This window comes from Limanda limanda, chromosome 20, assembly GCF_963576545.1.
Source record: "Limanda limanda chromosome 20, fLimLim1.1, whole genome shotgun sequence".
Lineage (NCBI taxonomy): Eukaryota > Metazoa > Chordata > Actinopteri > Pleuronectiformes > Pleuronectidae > Limanda > Limanda limanda.
Genome location: NC_083655.1, coordinates 430001 through 443980, shown reverse-complemented (window position 1 = coordinate 443980; position 13980 = coordinate 430001). Strand labels below are relative to the sequence as shown.

The 13980-nt window shown below is 44.7% G+C and overlaps 1 protein-coding gene across 1 annotated transcript in view; it reads left to right on the top strand.

Moving 5' to 3' along the window:
- LOC133026880 (receptor-type tyrosine-protein phosphatase mu-like) overlaps positions 1-13980 on the top strand; it is an 85026-nt gene that overhangs the window by 52395 nt on the left and 18651 nt on the right. Inside the window, exons 18-23 of the mRNA XM_061093864.1 lie at positions 380-454; positions 2306-2438; positions 4468-4500; positions 7414-7532; positions 9544-9618; positions 13866-13980. The exon at positions 13866-13980 is cut by the window's right edge and continues 70 nt beyond it. Of these exons, the coding sequence (XP_060949847.1) occupies positions 380-454; positions 2306-2438; positions 4468-4500; positions 7414-7532; positions 9544-9618; positions 13866-13980 (550 nt within the window). The remainder of the gene's footprint in view (positions 1-379; positions 455-2305; positions 2439-4467; positions 4501-7413; positions 7533-9543; positions 9619-13865) is intronic.

Genomic DNA, 13980 nt, shown 5'->3' with positions numbered 1-13980 from the left:
TCTCTCTGCCTGTCTCTCTCTCTGCCTGTCTCTCTGCATGTCTCTCTCTCTGCCTGTCTCTCTGCCTGTCTCTCTCTCTGTCTCTCTCTCTCTGCCTGTCTCTCTGCCTGACCCTCTCTTTTCCTGTCTCTCTCTCTGCCTGTCTATCTGCCTGACCCTCTCTCTGCATGTCTCTCTCTCTGTCTGTCTGACCCTTTCTTTACCTGACCCTCTCTCTACCTGTCTCTCTCTCTGTCTCTCTCTCTGCCTGTCTCTCTCTCTGCATGTCTCTCTCTCTGTCTGTCTGACCCTTTCTTTATCTGACCCTCTCTCTACCTGTCTCTCTCTCTGCCTGTCTCTCTGCCTGTCTCTCTCTCTGCATGCCTTCCTGGATGAACAGCTGCTATAATCGTCACCCAGCTCACGACGCCGTATATCCGAGTCGCCCCGGCCGCAGGCGACAAGCAGCTGACAGGTCAGACAAAACACAACAGACACATAGAAACGTTCCATGTTCAGACACACAAACACACACACACACACACACACACACACACAGATGTATTTCCTTTCATAAAGGATGGTCTGATGATTCCTCTGCCAAGGAGATAAGTTAGGAAGCATTGAGCCTCCTTTCCTCATCATTCAGAGAATTAGAATCTTTTTGTGAAACACTTCAGGTCATTTCACTCGGTGAAGAAGGTTCAAGAGAGAAATGCAGCCACAGTTGCACTGAGCGTGTCACTTCCTGTGTATCTCTTATTAATGACTGAAATATAAACAACTTGAGTCAGTCTGTCAAAATAAAAGAGGCTGCTCATCTACTGTTCTTTCAAAATAAGAGCACAGACACACACGCAGCTGGTAGGAAATTAGATTTAAATATTGACCAGCCTGAAGGTGTAAACTTTCCATCAATGTTTATGTTTATGTGTGTGTGAGAGATCTTGTGTCGCCAGCAGGCCTCAAATACTCTAAACAGCTGTCTGCCTTATACACACACAGACACACACACACACACACAGACACACACACACACACACACACACACACACACACACACACAGACACACACACACACACACAGACACACACACACACACACACACACAGACACACACCTCCCACTCTGCATGACTGGTTGAAGACCTGAAGCAGATTTTTCTCATAAAAAAAAACAGCTTCTCTATGGCCTACTGTGACGCACACACACACATATATATTTATATATATATATATATATATATATATATATATATATATATATATATATATATATATATATATATATATAAAGCAGAGCTTTCATAGCCTTTAAACTGAAAACAGAGAGTCCCGCTCTTGTTCTGGGGGGATGATAAAAAACACCTTGTTTTTCAGTTAAACACCAGAACAAACCTGAGCTGGTTCCACTGGTGTTTCTACTGGTTCTGTGTGGAACTCAACCAGGTTATAGTAAGATCGACTGCTGTCAGATAATTAATTAATTAATTAAATAATAATGATTATTATTGATAATATTCTGCGGGAAACATAAACCACCACAATGAGAAAGTTTTGTTTCTAATTTTAAATCTTTTTTTTCTGACCAGAAACACGCACACACACACATACACACACACACACACACACACACACACACACACACACACACACACACACACACATTGACTGATGGCTGTTGTCAGGTTCTGATTGGAAAAGTGTAGTAGGTCTGAAATGACACATTACACAGCTCAACAGTAACGTCGTGTCCTGAACGTTTCTCATCTACAGAGTCATCTGGAAGGATATTACACTGAGAGACACACACACACACATATACACACACACACACACACACACACACACATATACACACACACACACACACACATACACACACACACAGCAGGGTAATGGGTTTTTCATGGCGCTGACATCCCATCACATTATTCAGTGAGGGGAGAAGGACTCTGGGCTCATCATCTTCAACATGTTCAACCTGAAACACACTGATGGTTTTATTATACTATAATCAAACACACACTTAGTTATCAATTATCAACAAATCATTTATCAATTTCTTTGATCAGTTTTTCACTTAATGTTTATTAGAAGTTATTATCACATCTTTATGTGCATATATAAATGAACCAGTTGATGTCAACGGAACGGAAGCTGCTTTCTGATGCTGATGTTGCTTGATGGAAGTTACCAGCGGTTCATGGTAGTTACCAGCGGTTCATGGTAGTTACCAGTAGTTCATGGTAGTTACCAGTGGTTCATGGTAGTTACCAGTGGTTCATGGTAGTTACCAGCGGTTGACAGTGGTTTATTGTTTCAGGAGCTGCAACCAGGAAACCAGAACCAGAGCAGGAGAACCAGTCCGATCACACGGTGAAGATCGCTGGAGCCATCGCTGGCGTTCTGCTCTTCATCATCATCTTCCTTGGAGTCATCCTGCTGATGAAGAAACGGTAAGAAAACACACACACACACACTCACCACACACACTCACACACACACACACACACACCTGTGTCTCTCTGTCTGATTCCTGTTTGTTTTCTTCTGTTTCTGTCATTGAATAAATGGAAGCAATGTTTTATAAAATAAATACAATTTATTGATCACTTAAAAAACACAGATCTACATCGATCAATGAAAAACACTGATGCAGTAAATTAATTTAATTAATTTGATTTACTGTGCTGCTGCTCACTGTGCTGCTCACTGTGCTGCTCACTGTGCTGCTCACTGAGCTGCTCACTGAGCTGCTCACTGTGCTGCTGCTCACTGAGCTGCTCACTGTGCTGCTGCTCACTGTGCTGCTCACTGTGCTGCTGCTCACTGAGCTGCTCACTGTGCTGCTCACTGAGCTGCTGCTCACTGAGCTGCTCACTGTGCTGCTCACTGTGCTGCTGCTCACTGTGCTGCTGCTCACTGTGCTGCTCCCTGTGCTGCTCACTGAGCTGCTCACTGTGCTGCTGCTCACTGAGCTGCTCACTGTGCTGCTGCTCACTGTGCTGCTGCTCACTGTGCTGCTGCTCACTGCTGCTTTACAAACTGTGAACTAAAGAAACTAACTGTGAACATAATGAGGTGAAGCTAACACACACACATTTAGAGACAGTGAGGCTGATGAGGATGAATAATGGAGCAGGTTGCAGCAGTAATCACCATTAAACTGTGTGTGGACCCACTTTATTCTCCAACATCAAACCCACAATCCCACTGAGACACACACTCTAATATATACACACTACACACACACACTCTTACACAGAGACAGCCTGTGTGTTTTGAGAACGTTGAAGATAAGAGAGAAATTTAGATGAAAGAGCGTTTTATTCTTTTTTCCAAAGTCGCCTCGAGTTGAATGGCTTCAGGCTACAGAGACACACATAAATACTTTTACACACACAGACACACACGCACACACACACAGAGTGTGAGTTTGAGTTGGACTCATCTGTCGGTCGATGTGTTACAGATCTGAGGGAAAGGTAGAGAGGCGTTTGTTCGTGGCTAACGAGGTTTTTAATGTTGCCGGGGTGCGTTTGATTTCCACTCCGCCAGCAGACGGAGGTCAGACTCATTAGAGTCACAGTGGAAACAGGAAGCTGCGTGTGAGGCTGTGATTGGCTGCAGGACGATCAGAGCTCGTTGTGTCTCATGTTCCTCATCATTAAAACAGTCTGGACTCTGGTTCTTCAGTCCGGAGCAGAACCTGATGTCACTGAACACCATGTTTAATGATGTGACCTTTGACCTGACAGTGAGGAGCTTCTTATCAGACCTGACAACTTTGATTTACTAGTCCATTTATGTTCTGACGAGAGGCTCTTAATAATGATGAAGCCTATCGCCCCCTGCTGGCCGGCCCAGGATAGCTCATGAACTCCTCCTCCATGTTAGCAGATGGGACATGGAGCAAACTCAAGAGGTCGTTTCAGGTCATTTCAGGTCGTTCGGTTTGTTCAACTGGTTCTGATCAGTTTGGTTTAATTAGTTATTTGATGGTAGAAAAACAGACTGAGACTGACTCCTGATTGGTCAGGAACTTGGAGGCGGGACCTCAATACCATGGCTCCAGGCCACTTTCATTACATCAGTGCTACGACTGCTGCAGGAGCTAATCTGGGTGATAGTGTTGAGGGTCAGGGGTCAGAGGTCAGAGGTCAGGGCAGCGACTCAGGATTCAAACTTAAACATTTCATTTATCTGATGTGATGAACATGTTTGAGAGCTTTTTATATAGAACCTGTGTCTGTCCGTCTTCTCACACATGAACCAATCAGATGTGGCCCCTCCCCTCACACTGACTGACACCTTGGCTCAGCCAATCACCACCCTCCACTCCTCCACCTCCACACACAGTATATTAACTCATCTGTTTGTTTTTTCTCTCTGAGACATTAATCAGTTTTTTTCCTTTTTCTGTTTTTCTGTTTTTTCTTTCCCTCCATTTCATCCCTCCCTCCGCTCTGCCCCCCCGCCACTCAGACGAAGAAACTCTCAGTCCTACACTTACTACCTGTAAGTAACCTGACCTCTGACCTCTGACCCCTCACCTGTCACTTTCACCCTACCACCTCAATTCTAAATGTGTCTTGCCTGTACTCAGATCCAGATCCTCAACCCCTGATCCAGATCCTCAACCCCTGATCCAGACCCTAAACCTCTGAACCAGACCCTCATTATGTGATTCAGACCCTAAACCTCTGATCCAGACCCTAAACCTCTGATCCAGAACCTCATTATGTGAACCAGACCCTCATTATGTGATCCAGACCCTAAACCTCTGATCCAGACCCTAAACCTCTGATCCAGACCCTCATTATGTGATCCAGACCCTCATTATGTGATTCAGACCCTAAACCTCTGATCCAGACCCTAAACCTCTGATCCAGACCCTCATTATGTGATCCAGACTGTAAACCCCTGATCCAGACCCTTAACCTCTGATCCAGAACCTCATTATGTGATTCAGACCCTAAACCTCTGATCCAGACCCTAAAGCTTTAATACAGACTCTCAACCTCTGATCCAGACCCCAAGCTTCTGGTCTTTAAAACTTGGTCAGGGTTTTGTTCTGCTCTATCACAACAGCATGTGCGTTTTCTTGGTGTTGGTCTGGACTCTGAGACCTTATGCTCATCTGGATCAGTCTCTGGATATCAGTCTCTGGATCAGTCTCTGGATCAGTCTCTGGATATCAGTCTCTGGATCAGTCTCTGGATCAGACTCTGGATCAGTCTCTGGATCAGTCTCTGGATCAGTCTCTGGATATCAGTCTCTGGATCAGTCTCTGGATATCAGTCTCTGGATCAGTCTCTGGATCAGTCTCTGGATCAGTCTCTGGATCAGTCTCTGGATATCAGTCTCTGGATCAGTCTCTGGATATCAGTCTCTGGATCAGACTCTGGATCAGTCTCTGGATCAGTCTCTGGATATCAGTCTCTGGATCAGTCTCTGGATATCAGTCTCTGGATCAGTCTCTGGATATCAGTCTCTGGATCAGTCTCTGGATCAGTCTGGGAGTTAGTCTGAGCCTCAGCTTCTCTCTCAGTGATTCGTTTCCAGGAGAAAGTAGAAACAGTAAAAGACAGTTTTGATCCATAAATACAGAACAACTTTCCCTCCAGGTTCGACCGACGCCTCCTCCTGGAGACAGGAAGTGCTCACACACTCCTCCTCAGGTCACCGTGTGTGTGTGTGTGTGTGAGTCTGTGTGTGTGCTGTGAAGCAGGGTTGATAGAATTAGCTGGCTGTAATAAACCTGTCTGATCAAATGAGCCTTACAAGGAGAGAAGATACACACACACATAAACACACACACACACACTGTGACATCCATTACTGCTGACATCATTGTCCTGTCGCTCATTACATTAGTACAGATTAGCCTTGACACGCAGTGTGACAGTGTGTGTGTGTGTGTTCATTGTAAGTGTTGCTAAATCACTCAACCTCTGACACCTGACTGATGATGTCATGACACACACACACACACATACACACTATCTATCTATCTTTCTATTGAAGACAGAAATAAGACCCACTGCTGCAGTATGTTCTTGGTGAAGCGAGCTCACCTCCCACTCTCTCTCTTTCTCTCGCTTTGTCTTTTCTTTCGTCGCTTTACAATGTTTGTGTCAGGTCAAAGGTCAGGATTCTGTTTGGTGTCAGAGGTCGTCAGGAAAATGAATCAAGGAAACGTTAACACTTCGATTTTATTTGAAAAAAACAGAAACATTTTGTGTGTGTCTGTGGTTGTATAACTGTTTTATTATTATGTGTGGTTGCAACCAAGAGTCTAGGTTTTCACGGTGTTGCAGTGTGTGTGCGTGTGTGTGTGCGTGTGTGTGTGCGTTTGTGTGTGTGTGTGTGCGCGTGTGTGTGTTCAGGTCTGAATCAGAGAAGAAGAAACACTGCAGGTTTTTACTCTGACAAAACCACAGAAGAAGAAAGAGGAGACATGAGGGGGAGGAGGGCAGCGCCTCGCCTCAGGGCGCTTTCACCGTCCTCCATCTTAACCCCCGACATACACACACACACACACACACACACACACACACAGCTTTCACTGATGTCTTACTTTTAACTTTAAAAGCCTGTTTTTATATATTTAAATATTGTTTTTCCTTCTACATTTTCAGGTCAGGGTTAAACTTACTACTGTGTGTGTGAGTGTATGTGTGTGTGTCTGTGTGTGAGTGAGTGTGTGTCTGTGTGTGAGAGAGAGCAATCGGACAAATGGATGTTTTTTATTCACACACTCGGAATAGAAAGAGAGAAAATACATCAAGGCTTTCAAACGACTGAGTGTTTTTCAGTGTGTGTGTGTGTGTGTGTGTGTGTGTGTGTGTGTGTGTGGATTCACATGATGGGAGATGAACAGAGGATGTTGATGTGGTTTTAAATTGGTGCAGTTACACAAGAGATGTTTTTTATAAGACATGTGGAGAAGTTTTTATTAGGTGCAATATATTTCATATGTTTAGTTAAACGTGTCTTTGTTATAAATATAAAGTCAGTGATGGATGTTGTTACTGTAAATCAATCATGTGTCACTTTAGTGTGACAGGGATTCCACCTTCAGTCCAGTGCTCGTCAAGTTTTTACTCAAACATCTGATTCTCAGAAGACGATGACCAGAAGTCACGTTGTCATGACAACCACGTCACGTCACATTCACATGGTGATAATGTTGCTGTGAATAACTGATCATTAATCTACACAACAACGTCACAGTAACGTCTACGTTCATGACACCAGGGCTGCGTCACGTGAGGGTTACAATATCCAAACCCACAATATCACCTTAACAAATGAACACACAACCGAGCCACAATACCACCTTAACGCCCTAGGGTTCCTCAGGTTCCTCTGGTTCTTCAGAGGTGACCTGCAGGTGTCTGACTGTGTCGTGTTTCTTTGTCTTGACAGGAAGTTGGCGAAGAAGAGGAAGGAAACTCTGAGCTCCAGACAGGAAATGACTCTGATGGTCAACTCCTCCCAACACACAACCATGGTGGACACACACTCACACACACTGAATGGACGCAGTGAGTACACACATCAAATTCACACATCAAATACACATGAAATATACTCATTAGACACTCAAAAACAAACTTTAGCTACGCTAAAACCTGGAATGTGGTTTATTAAATGCTGCTGCTCACTGGAGGGGAATCGGGCCGAGGGGGGGAGGCATTACCACGTTCACTCTGTGCTGATCATCTGCCCAAACAATCCAGAAGTGTGGGTTAAAAAAATATACAAAATACCAGTCGGAGGCTCGTAGATACCAAACATGTTTGACAGAAACCAGCCAATGAGAGCGAGCTGCCTGGGCGTCGCCAGCCGGATGATGCGTATTTGTAAATCATAAAAACAACAAACTTACGTCAGCGCTGCCTTCTGAGCCATGACATCCATCTTGTTTTGTTCACATGACATGGCTCCTCCTCCATGTTTGTTTTTCTTCTGAACTCACGTTTAATCACGCGAGAGTTCCACAGTCCCATTCAGTGAGTGGTTTCTGTTTATTTATTATTCATTATATCTGTGGCCTCAGACGTTTAAGAAAAGGTTGAAAGTCTTTAGGTTCCAGCAGCTTAAGTGAGACGAGATTAAATACGAAGAAAGAAAAGAGACAGAATGAAACAAGAGAAGCTGATTAGATCCGAGAGGGAAGAAATGAAGTCAGAGGAGATGAGGTTCAAACCGAAATGATGAAACTGATGAGTTGAAAGAAAACAACAAAAGAAGATGAGCGAGAGAAAAGAAGAGAAACAGATCGAGAAGAAGAGAAATCAAAAAGAATCAGGACAAAAGAAAAGAAAAGAAATGAAAAGAACGATGAGACAAAAGAAAAACAACAATATGAAAATCAGGATTTCTGAGACAAAGAAAGAAAGAGAAAAGAAGACGAAAAGAGACGTCCTCCACACAAAGACACAGACGGGTTCACAGAGAGACAGACAGGTGAACACAGAGACAGGTGGAGAGAGAGACAGACAGGTTCACAGAGAGACAGACAGGTTCACAGAGAGACAGACAGACAGGTTAACAGAGAGACAGACAGACAGGTGAACAGAGAGACAGGTGGACAGAGAGACAGACAGGTGAACAGAGAGACAGACAGGTGAACAGAGAGACAGACAGGTTAGCAGAAAGACAGACAGACAGGTTAACAGAGAGACAGACAGACAGGTGAACAGAGAGACAGACAGACAGGTTAACAGAGAGACAGACAGACAGGTGAACAGACAGACAGACAGGTGGACAGACAGACAGACAGGTGAACAGAGCCACAGACAGGTGGACAGACAGACAGACAGGTTAACAGAGAGACAGACAGACAGGTGAACAGAGAGACAGGTGGACAGAGAGACAGACAGGTGAACAGAGAGACAGACAGGTTAACAGACAGACAGACAGACAGGTGGACAGACAGACAGACAGGTGAACAGAGAGACAGACAGGTGAACAGACAGACAGACAGGTTAACAGACAGACAGACAGACAGACAGGTGGACAGACAGACAGACAGGTGAACAGAGGGACAGACAGGTGGATAGACAGACAGACAGGTGAATCTGTCTGTGAACCTGTCTGTCTGTAAACAGTGATACATGAATACTCTCGTCCTCCACGTTCAGACGTAGATATTGGAAGTGAGAGAGATGGAGTGATGAAGGGGCGAGTGACTGGAGGAGGGATGAGCCACTCTTTTATCTGGGGGTGACGGACTGTCAGAGAGACAGCCGGAGGGCAGAGAGCTGATGGAGGGATGGAGGAGGAGGAGAGGACGGAGGAGTCGACCTTCCCTCAGGCTGTCACCTCCTCTCAGCTCCTCCTTCTCCTCCATCTTCTCCTTCATCTCCCTGCATTTTCATCTCAGGTTTAAAAGAGATGAACACTCATCCATCGTTTATGAAAAAGAAAAACCTTTTCCTCATTGTTTTTAATGACAGTATCAATAATCAATAAAATAAATAGATTTAATAAATACATGGATGATTGATTTAAGAAAACAGATGCAGGTTGTGATGTGTTTGTCTTCTTCAGCTGTTTCGTCCCCGTCCTCCTTCACCCTGAAGTCCAACACCATCAGCACCTCCGTCCCCAACTCCTACTACCCAGGTAACTGCTGCAGATGCTTTTATTTTGAAAGTCTGACTCAGGGTGACCGATGACCATAAAGGGTTTTGTCTCTGCGTTTGCGACACCTAGTGGCCAGAGGCGGTATGTTTTCAGGTTGTCCATCCTGTCCTTCTCATGACGATGTCTCAGGAGCACATTGAGGGAATTCCTGCAAATTTGGTACAAATGTTCACTTAGACTCTGATGAACTGATTAGAATTTAGGTGGTCAAAGGTCAAAGGTCGCTGTGACCTGTTTTATTGTGACTGTAATATGTCAGGAACTGGTGAAGGGACAGAAGCTGCTGTGATTGGTGGAGACATGTCTCTCCTGGTTCAGCTGATGAAGACACAGGGGGGGGGGTGCACTGGTCTGTCTCCAGCTGCCGACACTGGGCCAGAGCTGGGCCGGGTGCTGCTGACTGGGGGGGGGGGGTGCACTGTCCTCTGAGCCTGTCCTCACCTGGACTCGCTCGTCCTCTGTCCGCCCAACACTGCAGACTTCAGATGTAGAGAGCTGACTTCTCCTTCTTCTTCTTTTCTCTTCTTTTCCCTCTGTCCTGTCTGTGTCCACCTGTCTGTGTCCACCTGTCTGTCCACCTGTCTCTGTCCATCTGTCTGTGTCCACCTGTCTGTGCCCACCTGTCTCTCTCCATCTGTCTGTGTCTATCTGTCTGTGTCTACCTGTCTCTCTCCATCTGTCTCTCTCCATCTGTCTGTGTCCATCTGTCTGTCCACCTGTCTGTGTCCACCTGTCTGTCCACCTGTCTGTGTCCACCTGTCTCTCTCCATCTGTCTGTCCACCTGTCTGTCCAACTGTCTGTCCGCCTGTCTCTCTCCATCTGTCTGTGTCTATCTGTCTCTCTCCATCTGTCTGTGCCCACCTGTCTCTCTCCATCTGTCTGTCCACCTGTCTGTGCCCACCTGTCTCTCTCCATCTGCCTCTCCACCTGTCTGTGTCCACCTGTCTGTCCATCTGTCTGTGTCCACCTGTCTGTCCACCTGTCTATGTCCATCTGTCTGTGTCTACCTGTCTGTCTGCCTGTCTGTCTGCTGCTGACGTGTCCTGACGGCAGATCCCTTCGTACCGACGGCCATTCTGGGTGAGACACATTTCCTTTCTTTCCTCTGTAGGACAGACAGTCGTACCTGCACAGGTCGAGAGAGAGACAGACAGGCCAGACAGAGAAGAGAGAGACAGGTGAAAGGGCAGAGATGAGGATGGAGAGAATGAGAAGAGAGAGAAAGAGAGAGTGATATTCTGGCTTCCATCCATCCCTGCTTGCTTCTCGTTCAGCTGCTTTTTGTTCTTTGGGTTTTTTATTTCTGAAGATTTTCCTTCATCATGAAAATATGTAATTCTAATTTAACGTTAATTTCATTTAGTTTTTGGGGCTTTTTGTTTGTATAAACAACTTTTGATTGTGTTTATTTTCTATAACTTTTCTTTTACTTTTTTTGTTTTTATTTATAATCTTTTATTTATCAATTAATTTACTGATTTGCTTCTGGTTTGGAAACGTTAGATTGATTAAGGGAAATACGTTCAGTCTTTTCTTTTCTTTTTGTTATTTACCTGTTTTTAATTTCTTGAAACGACGGTGGGCTTCACTCCATCCCTGCATCCACAACATTCCTCTGTCTCTGACCTCTGACCTCTGCATGGACACCACACGGCCACGTGGACGGGGGGGGGGGGACTATAGTAGAGAAAAAGAAAAGAATGAAAGGAGTCAGTCAGGGGGGGGGGTTCTCAGGTGTTTTATCTTATGAGCAAGAACCAAATCAAATAAACACAATCCTCAGCGTAAACAGTTCATATGTGTTAAGAGCAAAGATCAGCACTTTGTGAATAAGATGATAGAAAATAAGATGATAGAAAATATATATTATATAAGCGATAATATATTACAGGCTGAACTAAATGTATTAACGTTTGTGACAGAAAAAAATGAGAAATGGAATTCTGCGTTAATTGTGTTCAATCCATATAACGACATTTTCAAAGTCAATGTGAAAATGTAAGTTTTAGCAACTAAAGCTAATGAATTAATGCTAACAAGCTTTTTTTAAACAATGGTGGTTTTGGTTCAAAAATATAAAGTGAAAGCGACACGAAGACTTGACCATTTAAACTGAAACCAGGTTCTGTCCTGAACCAGTTTACATCAAACCTCAGACTGAACCGAATCCAGAACTTGTTACATTTTATTACAACAATTTAGATTCATATTAATGACACGTTTATTTGACTCCACCCAGTGAAGCTAATCTGCACCAAGACTTTACATCCTGTACATAACAACCCTCACGCTCTCATTCTTTGTTTTTCCTCTGAGAAAAAAATACAAATTTCAAATCTCACTTTGCAGCTGTGACCTTTGACTCACATCTCTGCTCATCCAGCTTAAGCTAAACTCGGTGCTAAAGGGTCGGCTAGGCTAGTTTACTGATGAAGGGAAAAGCTAAAAGAAAACTGTTCGATAAATTCTTCTTTCTTCTCTCTCCTCAGGCTTCAGGGTCTGACGCTAGCCGAGGCTATAGCTCCTACTGTTAGCAAAGGTTAGCTAACAGTTAGCAAAGGTTAGCTAACAGTTAGCAAAGGCCTTTGCTAACTGTTAGCAAAGGTTAGCCAGGTTAGCACAGGCACTTGTTGTTAGTGGCTAGCTCTCTCAAAATAGCTACTATAGTGCTAGGAGCAAGGTTTCTGTTTAATTCATGCTAGCTGTGTGTTAGCACCAGGTCAGCTAGGCTAAAGCTAAAGTTGTTGCTTATACCCTGTCTCCTCTCTCTTCTTCTTCTCTTGTATCTTTCTGTGTAAAGTGCCCATTAATGGTAAGTGGTTACATTTGGGGCTAAGGGGGTGGGGCTCATGTTGGGGGGGGGTCACTGCTGCACATTAAGCCACACCCACCACCCGCTGTGATTACATTTTTTTGTGAATTGTGACATCTCAATCCCCAACTCCTCCCACCATTTCACTGCAGACCAGTCAGGTTTCAGCTCTGTCCATCTCTCCTTCTCTGATTGGTTGCTGTTTTTGTTGTGGTGGTTCTGTCATCTATTCAATCATAAATCACCACATCGCCCATCCCCTGGTTGGTTGGGCTGTTTGAGTTTCTGATTGGTCAGTCAGCCCACAGGCGAGCCAATAAGAACAGAGATAGAGAGCGTAGTGGAAGGAGAATCTGCCGACTTGTTGAAATGTTCCTGTCAGAGTCCTGGGCGGGTTTTCCTTGGTCGATAGAAACCGGTTTGTTCTGTTCCAGGACTCTGAACTCTGCTCTTTTCACACTGCAGCTCCAAGAACCTGGACCTCAACCGGACCAGTTACTCAACCAGTACTCACCAATACTCAATCAGTCCGGTCCTGGATCTGGACCAGTACTCAACCAGTACTCACCAATATTCACCAATTTTCAATAGGTCCTGTACTGGATCACAATGCAGTACTCAGCCAGTACTCAGTCCAGTACTGGATCAGAATGCAGTACTCACCAGTACTCAATCCAGTACTGGATCAGTCCAGTACTGGATCTAGACCTGGACCTAGTCCGTCTCTTTTAATAAATCAGGGTTGAGGTCAGATTATTGATTTGTTGTCAATAGTTTCAGCAGCAGTGTGAAAAGGAACAACCACCAATCACCATCCTCTCCCCAGTCATGTGATTGATGTCATGTGATATTTGTGCCATTTATGTGTGTTGCTGTGGTAACGACATGGTAAACATGAGTCAGGATTTGTTGTATCATTGATCCTTTTTGTTTACCACAAATCAGATGAGATCTTACGTTCCACATGCTAATCTGCTAACATGCTAATGCGTTGTAAGAAAAGAGTGACGGTCTTTTTGTAAAACAATCGTAGAAACCTTCTTTGTAACTGAGCAGGTGTCACATGACCTCCTCTGGAACCAATCAGATTATTCTCTCAGTCCGTCTCATGTGATTGTCAACATTTCACATCCCACATGAATCTGCTTCAGCTTTAATTTGTAATAACTTTGATGACCGTTAAATACGCAGAGGTCAGACAGAGGCTGCTCAGAGGTCAGAGGTCAGAGGTCAGCGTCAACAGTGTGTAACAGCAGACTTTAAAAACACTACGTGACTTTAGTTTATTATTATAACGTTGATCTGAGCGACTCTGACCAGCTTCAGTCACAACCACCATGTGAGGTCACAGATCTGAGTTATCGTTCGACCGCAGCTTTAACGTGAATCCCTCTCCTGTGCCCCCCCCCCCAGACGACAGCCACACGATGACCAGTGAAACCAGCAGCCTGGTCCAGGCCCACTACAAGCAGCGGGAGTCAGAGGCTCCGCCCTATCAGACGGGTCAGCTGCACCCGGCCATCCGAGT